The sequence below is a fragment of the Podarcis bocagei genome (genome assembly GCF_964188305.1).
Source record: "Podarcis bocagei genome assembly, chromosome: 8".
Classification (NCBI taxonomy): Eukaryota; Metazoa; Chordata; class Lepidosauria; order Squamata; family Lacertidae; genus Podarcis; species Podarcis bocagei.
Window position 1 is genome coordinate 44,778,948 of NC_138133.1, and position 24,681 is coordinate 44,803,628.

At 41.0% G+C, this 24,681-nt stretch overlaps 1 protein-coding gene across 13 annotated transcripts in view; it reads left to right on the plus strand.

The window, feature by feature from the left end:
* DLGAP1 (DLG associated protein 1) overlaps positions 1-24,681 on the plus strand; it is a 299,603-nt gene that overhangs the window by 206,458 nt on the left and 68,464 nt on the right. For all 13 annotated transcript variants that reach the window (XM_081205568.1, XM_081205563.1, XM_081205566.1 and 10 more), the window contains 2 exons: positions 5,788-6,002; positions 21,500-21,677. In XM_081205568.1, the coding sequence (XP_081061694.1) occupies positions 5,788-6,002; positions 21,500-21,677 (393 nt within the window). The remainder of the gene's footprint in view (positions 1-5,787; positions 6,003-21,499; positions 21,678-24,681) is intronic.

Here is a 24,681-nt window from a genome sequence, read left to right on the forward strand (position 1 = left end):
TTTTACATTTCATTTATATGACTTTATTAAATGTACTCTTGCATATAGTGTGTGTGTGTGTGTGTATTTGTTGTTCTCAGGTAATTATTTGATTTTATCTGCACTAAACCAACATGAAATAGTGGAAGATGAGTCCATGCTTCTTGCCCTGGGGGATATTATTAAGGCATTGGCTGTTGATGGTATTTCATATGGTAATTTGTCTATTGTATGTAACACGAAATGAAATAGGTAATTTGAGCAGGCAGTAGAGAATTCCTTTTACGATTTTCATTCTTGTGGAGTGTATTATAAATTTATCAGTATATGTATGCTATGGAAAATATTTTACAGTAAGTGACCAATTTTTATTTTGGAAAATGTGGACTATTAAATGCTTTAGTTGAATTAAACCATGCGCTAGTACATTAACTCTCCAATGAGTCAGAAAACACCACAAGAAGACTGCACATCAATTTCTATTAATGATCTCTTGAGGGAAAACCGGAATAGTCTCAACACAATTTAATAAGTGATCCAAACAATATTTTAATAAAGCTGCCAATATTCATTTTTGAAATAGATTAAATTTAATACAGCTATTTAATCTGTTAATTTTTAGCCTTACTTTTCTCTCTCGTTCTAATTGTTTTTTTTTCTGCCGGCAGTACTATACCCCTCTTGCAATGTACTCTGATTTTAATTTCATTCTTGCTCTAATGAACTAGTATAGGAGTGTTGAGCTAGAATCAAGAAGACCTAGATTCTCAGCCTAATCTATCTCTTAATGATTGTTATGAAAGATGGGAGGTGAAAACCATGAGCTCTTTGGAAGAAAGGTAGGTTAAAATGTTATACACACACTGAATCCTTAATTCAGTCAGTGTTAAGCGGCTTGTTTTCCCCATTTGTCTATTGGTTTTGCAGCAGTCACTCCTTTAATTAACCTGTATCAGGGTGATAACCAGGGTATGTCTGTCAAGGGTCATAGCCAGGACCAGGACCTGCTAATAAAAGACAACAGCAACAACAACAACAGATATACAATAAAATCCATAATTGCTCACAGTAGCCTATTTTAGAAGGATCTGTGTTCTGTAGTGTAACAATCACAGAGCTGAGTTTGTGAGGGGGGTGTACAGATACATCCAACAGCTGGCTGCTGTAACCATGATACATTGGTTAGGGGCCAATAGCTTCTAGCTACTAGACTTTATTATTGTTTGAAGGGGTATCCTCATAGGAATCCATAAAACTGAAGGGGAACATAGGGGCCATTTTTCATGCCATTCTACAGGGTTCAGGTAGTTTAAAGAAGCTGGTGATTCCTGACAATCAGCTGATGGGTGGATTCATCCACCCACTTTTGTAGGGCTGAGGCCTTGCATGTCTCCTCTTTTGCAGGCTTCTCTGCTTTTCATTCAGACCAGAATTAAACACAGCCATTCCCAGTGCATTGCGTCCTGGGTCTCGCTACATCCCCATTTCCCATTATTTCTGCTCTCCAGTGTTGTGGGCCTGGTTTATAAAGCCTGAACAGTGGTTTTCATTAGCAACCTTTGGTTTCATAATTTTGCCCTCAGGACTTTTTCAAAACCAACTGAAACTGAGAGCTGTCTACAAATAAATCCCATCCCTTGCTGTCCATACTCTCTGCTTTATTTGGAATGGTCGACATTTGGTCCAGGTAGCTACTGTGTATGTTGGAGTTTGGTAAATAAATTGCAGCAGTGTACAGAAACAGTCTGGTGTGACTTCTGGTTGAAAGGATAAAAAGGCAAGGTATCTCATGACAGACACAGCCATAGGTTTTACCTATGGCCAAGATGGAGCCAATAGGTTAACACTACTAGCACATGCTATTACAGACCCAGTTTGTAGTGGAATTGGGTTGTGAACTTTAAACAACAGCCTTGCTATGCATGCCTAGGTTGACCAGGTTTGGGACACTTACCGCAGGATCCTTTCTTTGCAAAAAGGGAAAGCAAGAATGCCAGACAAGAAACAAGGATTCAAAGCTTTATTTACTGACCAAATGTTACAGCAAGGGTGTTATCTCCCTAATTAATAACCCTGGAAATGAGGAATCAAATTTGGAATGAAGGAAGAATCCTACCAATAAAGCTTTCTTCATAGAGTACACACACAAAAGGTATACTCATATAAGAACACAGACCAAGGACCCAGGCTAGGGATCATGTAACAAGCAAAAATAGGGAGGACAGTGAAAACTGCAAATAAATCTTCTCTGAAATGTAATCCTTTTTTGAATTGTAATCCATTTCCAATTGGTTTTCTTGGTCTTCTTGGTTCTGCTAGGGCTTCTCCTCAGTTGGCTTCTCCACATAAATTGCCTTCTCCAAATTGGTACTGAGACAGATCTACCTTTTTATGCACATGGGATGGTGAAGCACTGTCCTATAGCACAGGCTCTAGAATGCCACTGGGTTGTAAAAGTAATATAGCCCAAACCCAAGTTTGTCTCAATATTTTCCTCTTCATGTGCATGATAACATCCTGCCTTTGCATATGCCTAAAGTCCAGAATGCTGACATTGCTTGTCTGCTAAGCCAAACCTGCTTTTTAGGCCCCCGCAAGCAAAACTATTGACACAAAGACACAAATGTAATTGTTTTGTCCTGGTTGTCATGCAGCTACTGAAGCTTGGACTTATTATTATTATTATTATTATTATTATTATTATTATTATTATTATTATTATTATCATCATCATCATCATCATCATCATCATCATTAGTCATTTATATGCCACTCATCTGACTGGGTTCCCCCAGCTACTCTGGGCAGCTTCCAACAAATTAAAACACAATACGACATCAAACATTAAAAACTTCTCTGAACAGGGCTGCCTTCAGAAGTCTTCTAAAAGTCAGATAGTTGCTTATTTCCTTGAAATCTGACGGGAGGGTGTTCTATAGGGCGGGCGTGATAACCAAGAAGGCCCTCTGCCTTTCTTAGACTTCATCTGTTGTTCTTGAGACATAACTAAAACTTAAAGGCTAAATATGGATAGCTCAGTTGGTTAGAGCATGCTGATGATGATGCCAAAGTTGCAAGTTTGATCCCTGTATGGGACAGCTGCGTATTCTTACATTGCAGGGGGTTGGACTAGATTATCCTTAAAATCCCTTCCAACTCTATGATCCTATCTTTTTGCTAAATTTAAAACAAACCCAGCTTTACTAATAATGAAAGAATACCATAGCATTTGAGAGGTTTGGTACAGGTTTTTAAAAGCATTAATGTGCATATAACATAAGGAAGTAAAAGCCTGAAAGGAGGTAATCTACTTTACCAACAAGTAGTTCCTGAAGGAGAAGGAATCAGAGAGGAGGAAAAACAGGTTTCCTTTCTGTCTGTCTTCCCCCACCCCTTCTTCGGGTAGTTTATTGCACGTGTTGTTGCTTTAATCCCAGCAGTGTACATCAGATAACTGTAAAATTCAAGTTAGAGGAAACAAAGATGTGTCTACTGCTGCTCATTTGGGATTCTTGGAAAAGTAAACAACAACAGATAAATAGTCTAATGTTGTCTCAAAGGGTTAGCACAGTTGCTGCAGAAGTGACTGAATGTTGATTGGCACAAGGACTTCTTTGCTTACCTTTCTCCTGCCCTCTGATCAAAAGATGAAGTAGCATATTTCCTTTGTGAACTACCATGAGTTTGCTTAAGTTGCCTTGTAAGCTGAAAATGTGTGAGAAGAAAGAAATGCATACCCTCCAAGTGTCCTGATTTTTCGGGGACAGTCCCAGAGTTACAAAAGCCATCCCAGCTTCTGACTTGATCCAGGAATGCCCCTGTTTCCTCCACCAGCGCCGCTGATGCTGAGTTCAGTAGGAGGATGAGCCGGCGCTTCTCCCTGACAATGGAGGTGGTGATGGCTACAGCTGCAAGGGAGCATCCCATTGCCTCTCCATAGCCTCTCCAAGATTGTGAAGTGGTTCCTGGCTTATAGAAGCAGCAGCTAAGATATTAGAATGCCAGACTGATGTAGCTTTTGGATTACTAGAATCTTCATATCTTATCTGCTTAACCAAAATTTTTATAAATTAACTATTTTGTGTAAGAAGCATTATAAGTCTCCATGTAAGAACTGGCCAATGAAAGCTGCGGCTACTCAATTCTTTTGTTTTTTAAGGAAATCTTCCACACATGCATTGGAGAGTCATATTGTATAAGAATTGCATGTTCTATAATTCCAAGGAACAGTCTAGAGTTTTTTGAGTGCATCTAGAACTGTAACATTTACAGTTTACAGGTAACACTAAGCCAAACCATGGCTTAAGATCCCTGGCCTTAGGATTGCTGCTGCAGCACGTTCCCATACCCCTGCCACTGTGCTACCCAGTGCTGCCTGGCTCATGAGCCCTGGTTTTGACATGACGTTGAGCCAAACCGTGGCATAGACCCAGACATAGCAACAGCAGGACTGGAGGAAGCACCCACACATTTGCTCATTTGTGTTAAGCCATGGTTTGGTTTAGCACTATTTGCAAACTGGGCCTATATTTTGCAAGCACTCCTCTTGCATACAGAGTAGCTCTTCTTTCAATATGACCGAATTTTGTGATAAACCGAGAAAGAAGAGGAATTATCTCTGCTAATGTCAGTTCTGCCTCATCCCGTGCAGCAGACAACAGTCTCCAAGTGCGTCACACTTGAATAGTTGTGAGAGGATAATGATTGTTTGATTTATTGGATAAAGGGAAATCTCTCCTATACAGGTCTTGAGAAAAGCTAAGCCAATTTTCTCTGTCTTTGTAGCAGTACCTGCAATTACGTCACTTTCTTAGCTAGACTCGTATCCAGCAGGCAACGAAGCACCCACTCACTTCTTTTGAATCCTTCCCAGAAGCTGCTGTTTCTTCAGCTAAAGCTCTGACATAATCTATTTATAATACCCTCCAAATGTCGTTTGCAGATGACAATCCATCCTATGTGGGAGCATAGGGAAATGACTTGAGTGAATCTTTGGAATAAGATGGTTGGTGTTGTATCTGGACCTATTTTGCAGCCATGTCAATCAATAAAAATACAAAGGAAGAGCAGTACAAGGTTGTCAGTACGTGCTACATTAGCCCTGCAAGGCTTGATCCAATATATATAACTACCATCAGTATTGTTGGAAGGGTATGTGGATAGATAGGTTCGTACTTTCACTTTTGGTGGGAATGTCCAACAGTGCATGGTTGTTTTTTACCGGGAGGAATTTCTCCATATTCCCTTTAATTTCTAATAAAACTATGCTTCTTCATCATTTTGGATCTAATGACATGGGATTCCTGCATAAAGACCTTCTGAAGCAATTGTTTACAACAGCAGTCATGTAGAGCACACAATTAGAGGACTCCCAAACAACCTTCTAAAGAGCAGTAGAGGAATATAAATAAACTGGCTCTCAGTTTTTAAAGATGTTACAATGCCAGGGTTTCTGGTTTGTTTTTGTTTATTTCCTATGAGAAGGCACTTCAAGCACTTGATCATTTCCCAATGATATACAACTGCTTATATGTACATTTTTTCCTTAATATTATTTGGCTACATTATTTATACAAGTGAATACTCCACATTTAGTGTGCTTCTCTTTAGTTTTGTTCTAAATGCTGCACAAGCTCCCTCATGATATATTAAGGGCTGTAGTCAATTCTCTTTCTCCCCTAAATTAGTTAACTTGATATACTGTTAGGTGTGCTCTTCCTTTTTGTTGCCTGTATTTTTAACTTTATTTCAAATTTTTTAAAAATCCATATATATTTTTTAAAGCATTGCATTTTGTTTGTATTACAGGTTCCTCAAGATGAATGGTCTGGGTATACTCCACATGGCAAAGATGATGAGATCCCATGCCGGCGAATGCGTAGTGGCAGTTACATCAAAGCCATGGGGGACGAAGACAGTGGGGACTCGGACACGAGCCCAAAGCCATCTCCAAAGATTGCTGCACGAAGGGAGAGTTATCTCAAGGCCACCCAGCCATCGCTTACAGAACTCACCACTCTCAAGTGAGACATTTTAAAAAAGAACCATTATTAACAATAGTGAAATTCAAACTATGACCAATTCCATAACATTTCTGCACTAGCAAATAGGGATTGAGTAGGCATGGGCATAGCCAAGGGGGGGCGGGGGGAGCTGCCCCCCTAGATCAAGTAAAACAGTAGAAATATTTAACAAACTGACCAATCACGTCAGTTCTGCCCCCCCCCCCAAAGTCCTGGCTACGCCCATGTGAGTAGGAGGTATCAACTATGGTGTTCCAACTATGTGCTGGTATGCCTGCTTACCAATAATGTACGTTTCAGTATATTTCAGACTAGGTGTCATAATACCTTGCATAGATAGGGAGGTGGGGTCTGCCACATTCTGAAACCCTTCAATACAATTTCTACTATTATTCTAGCAGCACTTATCATGAGTAAGGAATGTGAAATTAGACCTAATCCTATGTATTCTAGGCCTGTTAGACAGCAGCATACCATCCCTAAAAATTACCTTTTCTTTGGGTGTTATAGTATATGTTGTGTATGCGCATCCAGCTTGGTTACATCAAATCACAGCTCCTTGATAAGTCACATAAATGATATACAGGTTGGTTCAATTGTGTTTGTGTTTTTATACTGTTATCATTTGTCCAAGGCTTTGCCATGCACTGCAGTTGCCTGGGAATCAGCCTAGATGTCTTAGCAGTTGATAGAGGCCTTTGCAGAATTCAGGCTGTAGAATTTCCTACCTTGAAAGACCTGGTGGACAACCCCCTCCATACCTTTTTGAAATGGTTTAATCTTCCCCTATGTTGCTCTGTTATGTTTGTAGATGGCTGCATTATGTTTTCAATTTGTGACTGTAAGCTGCCTCAAAGGATCCACTTGAGCTCGTTTTATAAATGAATAAAATTAACACTTCACATTTTAGGTTTAACGTAGGCTGTAGGCAGAAGCACTATGAAAAATACTATTAAAAAAACTGTTGTACCCTTGACCCTAGAGACAAATGTTCAGGATGATCAGCTTCCCTCTTCTGGTAGGAGGAATTTAAGCAAGACAAGGCCTGTACATTCAGATTATCCCAGCTTTTTCCTCTTTTCACCATGAGACTGAAGTGAATCAGCCCATGGTGAATCAGCCCACTGAGGAGGAAACTTTAGGAAGCTAAATTTGGCTTTCATGCCTTATACTGCTAACCTTGTTTCTCTAGTTTGTGCTGTGTGAGTTAAGGTAGCTGCTTGCTGACAGCTGTCTATTTTCTTGGGCATGGCTGACCTGAGACATTTTGCTGCCTCGGGCAATGGGCAAGATCCCTTTCCTGCATTCCAGGTACAGAAGCTGATCAGATTGGCATTTGAAACTTTTTTCAACATTAGCAACAAGACAACATCTTCCTGAGGGCAGAGGCTAGCTTAGGGGGCACAGTCTGGATGGATGGCTTCCAGCACCTCTGTGACCTCCTCACTCTACCTAATGATTAAGAAGCATGCCATAAGGCTCTGCAATGTTTCAGGTTGGGTATTCCCCCAACAAAACAGAGTAAAGCAGAATATTATTCAGGTCATTTTGCATGGCCTGAAGTTGTCCATTTTGAAAAAGATGGTAATCAGAAATGCCCAGCAAAAAGGTAGATGCAAAATCCTTGTGTTATCACAATTCTATAATCTCACAGTAATGTGATATGATCTGTGTTCTTCAGTGTTCCACAATATACCTACTCTAGTGTTTAAAATAAAGTAGTTTGCTGGTTAAATGAGTCCTATAGTAGGTGAATTGTCTTCCCCAGAAACAGTGTCAAGTTGTTCTATCAGCAAGCCTCAGGTTAATATAAGTGTGCTTGTTTGTTTAATTTATAGTTTGCCATTGTGAAACAGTGAAGCACATGGTGCCCAGAATAGATTCTAGGAAAGATGGCTATGCTGAACAGAAGTATACTCTGCAGCTATGAGTGTAGAGGGAATACTTCCAGAAACCTTATATTCTGTGGTCCAGGGGTCAGCAAACCTTTTCCGCAGGGGGCCGGTCCACTGTCCCTCAGACCTTGTGGGGGGCTGGACTATATTTTTTGGGGGGAATCCCCCCCAATACTCTCCTCTCCCTTCCCCACAGCACTGGATGAGCCCCAGTGGCTGCTTACCTGTGCCTTGCGAGCGGCAGGGCTGGCGGTGGTGGGACGATGAGCAGTGCAAAAGGACTGGCTCTGGAGAGGGGCTGCTTAAAATGGCACTCAGCCAACCGTGGCTCAACAAAGTCCAGCCCCCTACCTCCTCTAGGCAGGGCAGGGAGAAGCCAGGAGGAGGGAGGGAGGGGGTGCCGCCGCGGTGTGTGTGAGGGAGAGGGGGGAAGAAATGGCGCAGCCCGAACAATCAGAATCCCCACGCCGATCCATGCGGCGATTCCCAGACCGTCCATGGGCCGGATCCAGCCCCTGGGCCTTAGTTTGCCGACCCATGTTCTATACTCTTTTTGGACTTGAATGCTTTTTCTGGTTCTCATTCCTTATGAGTTAGGCTTCCATTGAGAAGATTCTGCCACACACAAATGGAGCATCCCTTCTTGATCTCAAAAGAGGGGGCAAATCATGCATAGTTCTTATCATTTATTCACAGAACTTCCTAAATCCACTGGGGTTGGATCTTACTTTCCCAGTTAGAAGTCACTATATTAGATATATTACAAATAGAATTACTGTAAGACTTTGGATGGGAAGTGTTTTATGGTACACTGCCTTCTCTGTCCTTTTAATACTTTTAAAAAAATAATAATTAAGCCATGAGTAAAGAACCCACATTTTTTTCATCCAGTGTAGGAATATTCCCTCCTGCTCTTACAGTAATTTCTGCCCCATAAAGGTACTAAATGTTATGCTTTCCCACCCATCCAGTTGTTCTTCTCGTTCATTCTTTTCTGGGGAATGGTGGGGAAACAGAAAATTTCTGTATTGTTTCTGCTTTATATATGAGTAGCAAAATATAAAATCAGAGCTCTGCAGTAGTCAACTTATATAAGGAGAGGCTGTTTCTCCTGAATTTCACCCCCATCCCTTTCTAATCCTACCTCACAATCTCCCTCCTACAAGCTGTTCACCATGCCATCGTTTCCATGTGGTTAAAGAACACATTTTGAACGTTGTGGTTAAAATTCTGAATAAAACACAGCTTGCTCTGATCATGAAATCCACACCTCCGCTGCTCTGCTCCTATTATCCTACTAGGAAATGAGAAGTTGTTTCTTTCTTTTGGCTGGCAAAATTTGCCTGTGGTGGTGTTTTTTAAATGTTTTTCAAACAAGAAAACTGTTATAATTAAAATTGATTTGGGGAAAAAAATCTGTCCAGGATTAAAAAATTAGTTACCTTGGGGGGGGGGGTTCATTATATAAATAGATGAGCAAAGCATGTTAACCAGCATTAACAAAATTATGTCCGAAACTATTTCCTAAAAAAAGGCACTCTTTATTAATATATGCCAATTTATAGGGGTAGCATAAAAATCTGCGGGAGATTAGCAGCCAAACCTAACAAATTTATATACTTGCTAGTTAGCATGAGAAGGATCTAAGTCCACAGAGCTGTATTTCTGATAGGCAGGTATTCAGACCATAGAAATCCAGTTGGCATAGAGGGCTCCGTGTGATGTAATTTCCCCTCCTCTTCTGGAGAGGAAGAAGTGTACAGTCATACCTCATGTTACGTCTGCTTCATGTTACGTTTTTTCAGGTTGCGTCTCGCAGCAACCCGGAAGTATCGGAAAGGGTTACTTCCGGGTTTCACCACTCGTGCATGCACAGTAGCGCTAAATTGTGCTTCACGCATGTGCACAAACGCCAAATCGCACCGTGCACTTGTGCAGATATGGCACTTCAGGTTGCGGCCTTTTCACGTTGTAAACGGGCCTCCGGAACGGATCCCGTTCACAACCAGAGGTACCACTGTATAGTACTTCCTGTTCCTCTCTCTCTTCCTTTGACCAGCACTGGATGTAGACTTGCTCCAGCTTTAGGCACATGCCTGAAGTTTGTTACACTGTAAATATAAGTATTTTACCTGCATGGTTTTTACTGCTGTCATGGCTGTGGAGCAATGCAAGATTATAAGTAAGTAAGTCATATTTTTACACTTACTTCCCAGGCTGTTGTCTGATTCTTTGTGAAGTGGGGTAAGAAGGCAGAAGCCAGCTTAATTCATAGCTGGACTTGCTCAAAACAAGGTTTTACAACCTAATTCCTATGTTTTTAATTTTGCTTCCAAGGATGGAATTTTGAAACTCTGTTCAACCCACACACATGGGTGCCTGGAGGGATAAATTGCAGTTAATATATCCTGTCCTACCCATTAAAAGCTATCCCACAAAATCAGCACACTTTAGGGAGCAATCATGGCTACTAATGCCTTCTTCGACACAATGAACAAAGACCAGAACTATATTATTTTCATCTAGTAGTCACTCAAAAGAATTCTTGATAATTATGCAAAAGGCAACAGATTGGTTGCCAACAGACCATCTGAAAAGACATGGGCTGCATACATATTATGTAGTACATTTAATATACATGCCTTCCCCCAAAGAATTCTCCTTAAGGAAGACCTCACTGGACCCATGATTATAAATGATTATCACCCCGTGGCAGATGACCCCCATTTTGGCAAGGTGCTCAAGAAATGGATGCTATGTTTGGTGTTAAAGTAAAGGTAAAGGGAACCCTGACCATTAGATGCGTCGCGGATGACTCGGGTTGCGGCGCTCATCTCGCTTTATTGGCAGGTGTACAGCTTCCGGGTCATGTGGCCAGCATGACTAAGCTGCTTTTGGCAAACCAGAGCAGCGCACGGAAACGCCGTTTACCTTCCCGCCGGAGTGGTACCTATTTATCTACTTGCACTTTGACGTGCTTTCGAACTGCTAGGTTGGCAGGAGCAGGGACCGAGCAACGGGAGCTCACCCCGTCGCGGGGATTCGAACCGCCGACCTTCTGATCAGCAAGTCCTAGGCTCTGTGGTTTAACCCACAGCACCACCCGCGTCCCTTATGTTTGGTGTTAGCATTAGGTTAAAGTGTAGCAGAACCCATTAAAAAGAAAATCTTAAGTGAGCCAACAGTATAAGGAGGGCTTCTTTAGGATTTGCAGGGCCTAGTGTAAGTTGGAGAGAAACTTCCAATTTAGCAGCCTGACTAAAAATGTTCATGAATCCATCAGGAGGGGAAAGCATGGCTGCCAAAATCCCTATGCTTACTAGTTGGCTGGGGGGGGGGGTAGTGGGTAGCAGAGGCTGCAGGGCCAAGTGAATAGGAATCCTGTTTCTACTACCACCATCTCTCTAGCAATTGGCTAAAAGGGTTGGGCAAGGAGATCTTTAAGCAGGCTGTGGCTGTCGGCAGAGCTTCTTGAGGCAGTGAGGCATAAGCCGCGTGGCATGCAAGACCCCCGCTTATTTATGCATTATTGAAATTCTGGAAATTCTGCTTGTGAGAAATACTGTGAAGTATATATGTCCATGGGGATGCTGCTGTACTTGCCCAAGCAAATATGAACATAGCGTTACAAGCCACCCCAATATCTCCCTAGCAGCTGGATGAAATTACAGAGGTTGCAGGCATGCGACTGAGGGTTAGTGTTTCCTTTGAAAAATTATGCAGAGGCTAGTGTCTTTCTGATATATGGTTTATTTACACATATATACAACCTGGAGCTTTCAGTGGAGGAAATCATGGTGGCAACAATAAGCCCAGCACCATTCTTTCTCTGCAACCTCTCTTGCACTGCAGGGCACAACCCACCTTAATGGTTCCCTCTGTGCTTGCTGGTTACATTACCCCAGCCCTAACCCCATAGCTTCTACACTAGCCTAAATTCTGGTCTCTCTTTTAACCCAGGGGAATATCCCTCCTTTGATGTGCTAGAGCTTATTACTAGAGTGGATTAGTTTGTCACACCTATTCACACTTAGCCCTTGAGAGAGGGAGGAAACCAATACATTTGCAAATGAGATTTGCCGTTTTCATCCCTTTGTGTTGCCTAAATGGCTTATCTCCAGGGGGTCACCTCACGAGGAAATTACCTGAGTTAATTGGCTGCTACACTTGTTGATTCTATGGGATTATAATATCCAACACACAACCCAGGAAGTGTGCCTAGGTTATTCACATATTAACAGTAGCTAACCCACATCTCAAATCCACATGAGCTATTACAAGTCCTAACATACCAGTTCTAATTAAATCCTAACATTTATTAAACCCAAGCATTTAGCACCCACAGATCTGTAACAATATGCAGATATAGAATGTTATAGAATGAGATCAGGAAGTCAGCTGAGATCCAAGAAAACAAGATGCTGAAAATTTTGATTTCTAACGTTTTTACATGGCTGAAGCATTGGTGGCTGCGCTGAAAACATTATCTGACCATAAATATATTTTTCTGATTAGCAACCATTATTTTTCTGATTCGCAACCATAGCAGGCACATTTTCAAGCACTGTAATACATTTGTATTCTTTGCAGAGTGGTATGTGGTATTTGTTACAGTATTTGCTTTTTTAAAAGAGTTTTTAAAAATATTCAAGAATTTTCTAGTTTGTATAAGAAGTGGGTGTTATACAGTAGTGTATAAGTGAAGAAGTGTGCATGCACACGAAAGCTCATACCAAGAACTAACTTAGTTGGTCTTTAAGGTGCTACTGGAAGGAATTTTTTATTTTGAATACAGTAGTGTAAACACCCACTTCATATACAAACTAGAAAATTCCTTGATATTGCCAAACAAAGATCACAAAAACCAAAAATATTATTGGTTGTTTAAAGGCTTTGAAAAGAAATGAAACTGTAAATAATCTTCGGTTGTCAGGGCTATTATCCTGACATACCATAATACCTGGTAAGGCTATTGCTTGTGATCCCAAAGCTATGCCTATGGGAGTCCACAGAGTCCAGCTAATTTTAATTGACTTTGTCATCTGTGAGCGCTTGCAGCCTTGTCCAGAACAATCCCCGAAACCTCTTTTTTATTTTAATGAAACCAGATTGGCAGCCATGTTTGTTTTTTACTCAGCAGGGTGACAGGGAAGCTCTCTGTACTTTACATGTTTTGAGAGCTGTCTCTAATATGAAAGAACTCTATGTCTGTCTGTCTGTCTGTCTGTCTGTCTGTCTCTCTCTCTCTCTCTCTCTCTCTCTCTGCATATCTGGCAGGTGACACTGCAAATCTTCAGCAATAATATTTTGCTTTGATGCAATTTTAAATAATGTCTTAATGCATGCTCACCTTTACCCTGTCAGGAATACTACCCTGCAAACAATCCTGGAATTAAGTTCAAGGACATTATTATTATTATTATTATTATTATTATTATTATTATTATTATTTTCACACCAAAAATAGTGATAATGAAGTCTGTGTTAATTAGGCACTTGCCTGCCAAACTCCCCTTTCAGTAATAATTCAGAATCTTCTTGTGATCTTTTGTTTTGCAAAATTGAAGCATTGCAAGTGTAAAATAACTCCCAGGACCTCATGCATCTTGCTATCATTCCTCCCAAAATTAAAACTGAAGTGACATTTCCCCCTTGTACGCTGAGATAATTTTTGGTTCCGGGCTGTTTCTTTTTTACTTCAACAAATATAATGTTTTTCAGGAGAAGTTTCAAAATGGCATTTGTCATTGACGTAAAATATTTAAATAATTAATAAATAATACCATAAATAATGCAGCTGAATTATTAAGGCACACCAAAACAACAGATGAATAAGTAGTGATTTCTTAGCAGTGGGGCATGTTTTTGTTTGAAGAGAGCATGGGTATCATTCAGTACAGACTCTCTAAGGCATTATATAGACAATGATTTTAGAAACTGGCCTGCTCTGTGATCTCTGGTCAAGCATGTTTGCACATTTTTGTAGTGCTCCAAGCAATAAAAACTTGGGTTTTTATCTTCCACATGTTGCCAGGAAGATGGAATAATATATATTTTTAAGTGGTATCAGATATACTTTACAAAATGTTACTTGAAATAAATGCATTAAATGCTTAATTAAATGCTAAAATAACACTTTATACAGGAGCTTCTTTATGGCCACCATATAATTTCATTTAGTGCAGCCTTTCCCAGCCTTCAGATGGACTACATCTCCCATCAGTCCCATCTGACATGTCTGAAAGGCATCAGGCTGGGGAAAACAGTAAAAGTACGGATTGTTAAAGAAAAGTTAACTCCAAAGGGATTGGGATATTGAAGATCCTTGTTTCACTCCCCACCCCCCACTGACCAAATCACACAGAGAATAATATTGGGGGATTTTGTTCTTTTCATTGCAAGCAACTTTAATAGCTTCTTGTTCCATAGAACAATCCACCAAAGTTAATTATAGTGTAAGAGCACTAGAAGGTCGAGTTTGCTTGCCCAGCATCTGCCACATCTTAAAAAGAACAGAAGCAATACACCTAGATTGAGAGTATTTTTTAATGTAGCATAAAACAAGAGAAGTGGGAAGACTGATTTGAACAAAGGTGTACAAATGGGGGGGAATTGTTTCCCTTCTGTTCCTGTCTCTCCTTGAAATCTCCCATGCAACCATAAGGAAGGTGATTCCATGTAGGGCTTTTATTTCTCTTGTGGAATAGCAATACGTGCGACTCTCAACTTCCACAGGGGTTATCTCCCAGGGATTGTGTATGGAACCAAAATTGCATATGGTCATAACACATTAGCTTCAATGTTGGGTGGAATTGCCAAAGTCATTTTCCCCAGAACCATGCCCCCTTTCCTTTTTTTTAAATTGCCAAGTGCATAAAGCTGAATGTGCACAAGTTAAATGCATGTAAGTTGCAAGTTGTTACCTGTGTAGTGCAAGTCTGTGTCAAGGTCCAAGAGGGTTGATAAAGATCTCTTATGTTTTCATATAGAGGAGTTTATAGATTGCTTTCAGAAGTTCAATGGAGGTTCTTTAACCTCAAGTACAAATTGCAGGAGGGCCACTGGCAGCCATTAATCCTTTCCCTTCATTTGTTACTGACAAAAATATAGCATAATACAAAACATGATACAAAACTTTTTTTTTAATTTTGTAAATCTATACCTTGGTTTTTAGAACTATTTGCATCAGAGCAAAATATTATTGCTGAAGGTTTGCAGTACTAACTGCCAGATAATCAAAGAGAGAGAGAGAGAGAGTTATTTCATATTGAAGACAGCTCTCCAAAACTATTTTTATCTGAGAGATAAAAGATACAAGTCCCTATATTTTATATCATATCATATATCATCTCTGGAGAGAAAAAGCAGCCTTTAGTTGCATGTAGTTTTGCCCTTAATGTAAATGCTCCCTTGTAACTCTTGCCATTCCTTTTGAGATGTTTGTTTACATTATTTACATTCAGGACAGTATGCTCCTCTTCCCCATACCTTTCAAGTGCTTGTGAGGCATATTCTGCATTTGCCATAGTTTGACCTGCATGCTGAGTGTTGAAAGGATGAGCAGTTAAGACATGAGCAGATGGTCCCTTGCAATTCCAGGGAGGATAGACAGAACAGATTTTAAAGGTTAAACAAAAGTGTGATGTTCCTGCTTCAAGAACAGTTTTCTCTCTGGATACTTTTAGACAGCATGTTTGTAATTGGCTCCCACAAAAGACACCCACACCAGGGAATTATTCAGGCATATTTCTGTGGCTGTTGCCTCTTGACAATCCACATTAGATGCCCCTGTAGGCTCAGCTTTGGGCTAAACATTTGACTATTGAGCAGCTACTGAAGAAATTAGTCAAATATTTGTGGCTGTAGTAATATGGTAAGAACAAAAAACCCAAAATACTAGTTGAATGTCAAGGGTGGTTCCATAAACGCTTTGTACAGGGTTCTTCTCTACATTTCTTCCTTCATTGGGTGTCGGATCAGTCCTTAGCCTCTCTTTTCTTGCAGGACTTCAATGAATAGTATGTTCAGTGATTAGATTCAATGGAATACATATTCAACATACTGCACAGACTTCTTCCTAGAGGAGAGTGTTCTCCTTAACTGGATTTCAAGTCATGAGCTTGGGTGTGAATCATCTTCTCAAGCCCAACTTTTTCACACTGGTTCTCCTAAAAGTTAGGGGGTTCAGATGAACCCAGTCACATGTTAAAAGAATGTAAGAGAGCATCACATGGGCTGGCCCCACTGCTGATGCAACTGGTGGCCACCGTTATCCTCAGCCACCTGTGCAAAGGGGTCCTGTGCGCATATTGACATACGCATGTAGACTTCCTCCATAGAAGTCCCTTTGCATAGTCAAGCTCTTGTGTATAGGCATCCTCTTCTCATAGTTGCTGAATTGATTGGCTGAGGGCCTGATCACTAAACATCACCCCACTTTCTCCCTCAATCCTTAAGGGAGTTCATGACTAGTAAACTTGAGGCTTATTCCAGCTATTGTGTCTTTTGTTGCTCTGGAAAGTTCTGCACTTCTGGAAAGTTTTGGGCTCTTCAAATGATTACTTGACAATTTTCTTGGGGTGAAGGCAGACAGTCATTTTAAAGTGAGTTGGGAGTAGTTTGAATACATATTTTCTGCGTTCTGATTTCATTTCAGGAGAGATAAAATGTGTTCAGACCACCTCCATAATACAGTGCCTATCTTAATTCTTTGGATCCTTGCATGTGTGCACAGGAAGAGAGAGAGACAAACAGAAATCAATTAATTCCCCCTCTTCTCCCCAACCAGATATAATTCTGTAGTGGAAATGACAAGTGGGCAGAATGATCAACGGTTTTTGAAATGCATTGCAAACAAACATGTTTTTACTTGTCATGGCCACTGATTAGTATGCACATTTTAAAATGCACAATTAGTATGCATATTTGTTCAGGAAATATATGAATTGCAAATGGAAAACTTGATTTAAAACAAAAACTAAATCAGCGATTTAATTTGCTTAGATTTAAATCCTTCCTCTGTCCCAATGGCAATCCTTTTTTGTTTAGAATATATTTGGGTCATTTCCAGTCATAATTCCATCATTAATGGTGAATGGGGTATGACCAACAGGTGACAAATAGCCACAGGCTGGATGTGGCAACTTTATCCTGCCTCCATGCAGCAGCTCTGCCAAGCCTACCATATACCGTCATGATGACACCCAAATACGTTCTAAACAAAACAAAGCCATTGCAACATAGAGAAGATGGATAAATCTGATGAATGAGTTACGGGGCAGTAGTTTTAGCCTGCCATTTTGCAGCCCTACCAAGTTTTAATCAAGATGCAGAGAAAAGGTTTTTAAGAAAAACAAAAATGTTTCTAATATTTTAGCATTTCTTTCCTGTGCTCCGTTTCCAATGCAAACTGAGGGAGGAGGCTAGAACCGAATGGGGTCAGGATCCATTGAGGCTGAGCTGCTTTCCCCTCCCTCCCTCCCTCCCTCCCTCCCTGCAGCCTTCTCCTCATCCCTTGCAGTAGTGCCTTCCACCTGTGCCATCTCCCCATCTCTCCCCATAACCCACCACAGTACAGGCCGGCCACTGTAGTGCTGGTGTGCATGCACTGACAGTGGGGTTGCAGTTGAGAAGGCATTTCTGGACTCCAAGGAATGTGTGGCACTGCCTACGGGCAATGCATTCCTTGGAGGTTGGATGTGCCCACCCGCTTTGTGGATCCTGCCTCCCAGGACAGCCACCTCACTTTACCTTGGCTCAAGGGCAGGCGGGCTCTGTTTAAATAATAGAGTGAGCCCCTTCAAAGGCACCTGCCAGGTTTCAGTCTCCTGGGTTGGTTTGCACCTTCCACCCCCACCCAATCAGTGGTCCTGGATCATTGTTTTGTAGTAACTATCTCTAGGGACTATCTGTGGATTACCTCTGGATTAGCATGTGCCGATCAGCTTTGATGTTTACCCGAGGAAGTACATCCTCATACAGAACCTCACCCTTTCATGTAAAACTTGGTTCTCACAATTATCTGTACTCTACATTTCCCTGCAGATAGAAGCATATTGATTATCTCCACTTCAGTCTCTTGTATACTTGTCAGAAGAACATATCCAAGAAACACATTGGTTTCTTATCACATTCATTTAATGAGACCCTTTACCAGACAAAGTTACTTGGTCATGGGTGTTGTTTCACCTGTGATAACTGTTATCATTGTTCAATTTGGTTATGTACAGTGGTACCTCGGGTTACAGACGCTTCAGGTTACACACTCCGCTAACCCATAAATAGTACCTCGAGTTAAGAACTTTGCTTCAGGATGAGAACAGAAATCTTGCTCCGGTGGCGCGGTGGCAGCGGGAGGCCCCATTAACTAAAATGGTACCTCAGGTTAAAAACAGTTTCAGGTTAAGAATGGAACTCCAGAACAAATTAAGTTCTTAACCTGAGGTACCACTGTAGTTTTTAATGTGTTTTATTTATTTTTATGATTACTTTGCTATGTTTGCAATTATGTAAATCTTTTCATATTGTAAGCTACCTTAAGCATTGTTTTAACTGTGGAAAGGCAGCATACAAATAAAACGATGACGATGATGATCATCTCCAATACTTATTGATTCTTCTGTTTTGGATGTATCCCATAGTTTAAGAACAGAATGAATCACTAAGTAGCAAAGACCTCATCTGCTACCTGTACACATCATTGCATATGTTATATAAGCTACAATTCATATGCAAGTATAGCTACAAAAGTTTTGCAGGTATGTGCTGATGACTGCTGTTGTGAGGGGGTAGATAAGCATGCCACGAGCCTTTTGACATGAACTTAGCAAAAGGATACTTTTTATTTTCGAGCGTAGAAAGACATCAGTGCCAAGAAATAATAAAAAGGTATTCGGCAAGACAAGTATTCATGGTATAGCCTTTAGAAACATTAATATTTTATATTAATAATGTTTCTAAAACACAGGATTGGCTATTCCATATATATATATATATATATATATATATATATATATATATATATATATATATTGTCAGGGAACTGACATCGGAGCCAGAGGCGGAGGCGAGGCTCTCAAACGATGCTGGAGAAGGGCCCAGCAGGGGGAGAGGCGGCTCACCAGCTGGGGAAGGAAATCAGCGTAACACCAGGGATAAAGAGGGGCAGATGGGGGAATCGGCGAGGGGGCTCCAGGACTCCTTGCCGGAGATCAGCGAGGAGAGCACGGGTCCTCCGCTACCCACGCCCTCCCTGCGCAGAAGACTTCCGCGCAGGGAGAGTAGGAGGAGACTTGGAGTCAAACAACTTTTATGCTGGAAAAGGTTTAAGAAACACCCACTGACGGATTCTGCCAGCGACTGAACAGCCACGAAGTGTAGGGCTGTCCAGACAGAAAAGGTTTAACAAGGCAAACTAGCCAGGAGTGGCACCAGCTTGCGCACGAGTAACCCCTACAGTTATTTTATATATATATATATATATATATATATATATATATATATATATATGTGCAGGTTTTGGTGTCTTCGGGTGTCTTCCCGTGTAAGAGTTGGGGTGTCTAGGCGACGTTTCGACGAGGTCTCACTCGTCATCTTCAGGCTGGTGCTTTCGGCTTCTAGTTACTAGAACAGAGCAGGATCTCAGTGTTTGAGTTCCTATAAATACTGTTGAGGGGGTGTGGTGTATAGCCTCCAACGTTCTGGGCAGAGAGGGAGTTCCCAGGTTAGTGTGCCTTTTCTTCTTTTGTTCCTTAATTACTTGAGGGATATCTTGAGTGATTTCTTGAGTGATATTCTGAGTACCACTTAGGAGGGTCATTAGGTGTGGATTAGTTGCTAAAGCTTTCGTGTCTTGACCTCTTGAGCTTGTGAAGAGTTTTTCTGAGAAGATGGCTGTACTGCACTTAGTTGTGCTCTGGCTTGGCTTCGTGTATAGGGGCGAGCTGTGGTTTTGTGCCCTGTGCCAGCCAGATCTGTGTAGGGATTGCAGGGGGGTGCAGCATCCGGAGGTGCCACTATGGTTTGGCTACTGGATGGTGTCTGTACTTTATCTGTGGAGAGGGTCTGGGTTTGGGTCTGGTGTGGTTGATTGGAGATGGCGTTCTGTGTGTCTCTGGTTCTGGTGTCGGTTTTTGTGGGGAGGGCTAATTTCCAGATGTCTGGCAGGCGGGACGTGTCGTCACGCTTGTTCATGTTGTGAGGGTGTTTCTCTATCTCGATGGCTTCCATGATTATTCTCTTGTGGTGATGTTCCATGTTAAAGAGCAATTTGGAATCTGCAAAATTAATTTCGTGTCCTGTTTCTTTCATGTGTTGGTAAAGAGAGGAAGTTTTTTCTTCTTTTTTGACGGCATTCTTGTGTTCTGCGATACGTGCATTTATTCGTCTGTTTGTTTGTCCAATGTACGTCTGTTTGTTTGTCCAATGTACGTGAATGCCGTACAAGCTCAAGAGGTCAAGACACGAAAGCTTTAGCAACTAATCCACACCTAATGACCCTCCTAAGTGGTACTCAGAATATCACTCAAGAAATCACTCAAGATATCCCTCAAGTAATTAAGGAACAAAAGAAGAAAAGGCACACTAACCTGGGAACTCCCTCTCTGCCCAGAACGTTGGAGGCTATACACCACACCCCCTCAACAGTATTTATAGGAACTCAAACACTGAGATCCTGCTCTGTTCTAGTAACTAGAAGCCGAAAGCACCAGCCTGAAGATGACGAGTGAGACCTCGTCGAAACGTCGCCTAGACACCCCAACTCTTACACGGGAAGACACCCGAAGACACCAAAACCTGCATTCCTGTACCCGTGAAAATCTACGAAAGCATATATATATATATATATATATATATATATATATATATATGCGCTACCAAATGTCTATTTCTGCCCCATGTCCTTCAGGAATTGACTTAATATGCCACAGTTTTCATTAGCTGCTCAGTTCTACTGCCTTCCATTTCATCAGTTCAGAATTCCATGGAAGTTACCTCTATGATATTCTTTAAGGTTTCGTGACTTGTTTCTGCAACTGCGCTCCTCTTTGTTTCCTCAGTGATCAAAATCACAGGAAGATGGATCACACTTTAAGCACTGAATACAGTTCGCTTCTCAAAAACTAAAAAATAATGCTTTTTTAAAAGTTGATTTATTTTTATACTTCCCTCACTTAAAAAAAAGAGGCACCTATTGCAGTCTCATTGTGTTAAGCTGATGCTATTGCACTGCTTGTCAAGATGCCATGATGGAACTAACCACTTGGGCGGTTATTACAACAAGAAGCCTTGCTTTAGACTGTGCTGTCAATAAGTGTAATGCAGATGATGCTGTTGTGACAGGCCTGTCCTTAGAATTAGAAGGAAGATGACTTGAGCAAATGAACTGGAACAGCCCACTTCCTCTACTGTACTGTACTGAATTTATAAATGACATGAGGATACTTGGTTTTTTTGTGTGCAGTGTGTGTGTGTGTTGGGGGGCTGTACATTATTTTGCTTGGAACCTATGTTCACTCATGTTGCAAAGTATTGTCAGTGCTGATCAGCAGTTAGAAATGTAAATATGATGGGATGACTTCTTCCTGCTTTTTTTCTTTCAAGGATATCTAGTGAACATTCTCCAAAGCTTCAGATCCGAAGCCACAGTTACTTGAGGGCAGTGAGTGAAGTTTCAATCAATAGGAGTTTGGATAGCCTGGACCCTGCAGCTCTGCTGACTTCTCCCAAATTTCGTTCCCGGAATGAGAGCTACATGAGGGCCATGAGCACTATTAGTCAGGTGAGTGACATGTGTGCAAAACTGAGAAAACAAGGTTGGCATCAGTTGCCAGCCTGAGTAGTTCTCAAGTGAAAGCAAATACATGATTAATTGCATGGCTAGATTTTTTTAAAAACCAAATCCTCAGTATTCCATCCTACTCATGATGGGGGTATGCTGATAGAAACAGGCTGGATTTCAATGGGTGGGTTGACCAGGGGCAGCAAACAGGTTTAACCACCACCTGAATGCAGTTCATAATTGTCCTCCTTCACTATTTTCTCCCTTACTTTCTTTGAAATGTTCACAGTTGCCATTTACATCTACAGTCGTACCTTGGAAGTCGAACGGAATCTGTTCCAGAAGTCTGTTTGACTTCCAAAATGTTCGGAAACCAAAGTGTGGCTTCTGATTGGCTACAGGAAGCTCCTGCAGCCAATCAGAAGGCACAGAAGCCCCATCAGATGTTTGGGTTCCAAAGAACATTCGCCAACCAGAACATTGCGGTGTTTGGGAGCCAAAACATCCGAGTACCAAGGTGTTTGGGATCCAAGGTAGGAATGTATTAAGAAAAGTAAACCACTTTGAATAAAAGTTTTGTAGTCAGTGCAGGACAAGCCACAGATGGTGGCACTCCAGGGAAATAGGTATATTTGGTTCCCCCTCCATTTGTTCATCTTTTAGATAACTTCTTTATTCCATTTGTAGCCCATTTCAAGACTGATGCATGATTTGCATGGATGTTAGATCGGTATAATATATAGTGAAAAATTTCCATGCATGGATCTGTTCAGTCTCTCACATTAGCTGAATGGGCAGTTATGTCACAAATATTCCCACAGTTATTGTTTCTAAAAACAACAACAACCAAGGTTAATGCAACACTGGCCGCGTGGGTAAGTGTTGCCAACTTTACAAGTAAAAATGAACTGTTTCAGCCATGGAGTGAGTTGTTGAATAGATAACCTCAGGCAGATTCTTTCCCTGTGATCACACACACACACACACAACCCAGCACCCCATCCCTGGGTAATTTGAAATATGTTTGAGACTTCCTCCTGAAGTATGAGCTTTTCTCTTTGAGAAAATGATGCACCCAGTTGAAGTTACTATGAACATAGCCAACCTAGATGCCTTCCTTCTTATCTGAGCTCCTTTCATTGAATACATACATACATATTTTAAATCTATGCTGCCTTTCCACAGTTCAAATCATGCTCAAGGCAGCTTACAACATGGAATATTTATATATAAGTGCAACACAACAAAAGAGGTCATAAAGAATATAGCATGAAAAACAAAACACAACCAAACTGAACAATTTCCACATAAATCACAAAATTTAAAGATACGAAACACCAACAGCAAAATGCCCATCCAAGAAAAGCCAACCAGTCAAACAACACCCCAGCCCAAAAGTCTGTTCAGCAGCCTCAGTTTTTGTAGCTGGAGTCAGTCAGGGCCCTGCCTTCCCACGCCAGGTGGGAAAAGGCCTGCAAGGTAGAGAGCAGGTCTTTCAGGACTCACAGCCAAGATAGAATATACCTGGGATCTTGATACGCCAGTAGCACAAGCCCCAAACTACAAGAGTACAAATGTTGAAGCCTTGTGATTTCCCCCTCTCAATTATTTTGTGTGGCTTACTTTCACTATCTGAAGTTTTCATAACAATGTGCCATATTCATCATTGTTCACCCTTGTTGTGCTTGTTTTATGTCTAGATTTTAATTATTTTGTTTTTGTTGATTTCTTTGGCCCCCCCACTCAAAATGTAAAGAAATGATAAAAATAAAAGACTTAAGTAAAGTTTTAAGGTATTCGGTTGCAATACATTTATAGCTTGAAAATAAGTAGCCTGTTAATTATCTGTGATTGTGTACAGTTACTTGTGATTTCATGTGTGAATGCTGTAATATTATCTGTGTATTTTTCTTATGGCTGCAATATGATTAATTCGCTTCCACGTTAAACAGAACAAGCTTATTTTCACCTATGACTGAAGGCTTGGAAAAGCAGATTCCTTCATTTTAAAAGTCAGAGGATAAATGATTCAAATGTATATTTCAAACCTTATCATCAAGACCCTTTCTCTCTCTCTGGGTAGGCTGACACATGGTTTCTGAGTACTTAAAGTTGGCAGTACTAAATGAATTCATTCCTACTTTACCAATACACCCACTGCTAGTGTGGAAGGCGGAAGCTTGAAAGCCAGCTGGCACAAAACAACTGAAGAGAGAGGCATTTTTATTTAAGGAACCGAAGTGTGCGTGCACACATACATATTCGCAAATGGATTCTTCTGTGATGGTGCAGGATAATTTTCCCCTGCTAAGCTACAACCCACCTGTAAACCTTTGGGCCCACAATGGGGTTGCCAGCCTTGCTTTTTGAACACAATGTGACACAACGGCTTATTAAGTGGTTGAATTCTGTTTTGTCTTTGAATAGAAACCATCTGTCAGCCCCCCCCCCCAATCTTGGCTCAAAACTCAGTCATTTAGTAGCTGTTTGTGTCACTAGTGGCAATGGTTGGCAGCTTTTAGCTTGCTTGAGGGTTTTTAGAGGATCACTAGTGGGTCTTAGCAGAGCAGTCAGAAATTCTTTCATTGACATCAAGCATTTAGGGCCAAGATAGATGTTATGGGAAATGTATCATCAAAACCAACCACATTACATTGCATTTAATTCTCCTTCTACCCCAGGTAACAGATAGAAGTTATATCCATTGTAACATCATAGCATTCTGTGTCCCTCACTCCTGCATCACAGTGTGGGCTGCCAGTGATGTTGCTGTGAGACATGGTGCTTGTGGTGAAGCAACATTTCTAGATGTTACGGTTGGGAAATATAGAAACGGATGTGTGCCAGTCATTTTCAGCAGCAGATATTCATTTTCCATTACATCTTGTTTGGCCCTTTATTATTTGTTTCCTTGCTTGCTTTGAAATTTGGGCCCAGAGGCAAAAGAATCCCAATTCCTTCCCAGGAAGAACCCATCACATGCAACTTATGGCAAAGGAAAATG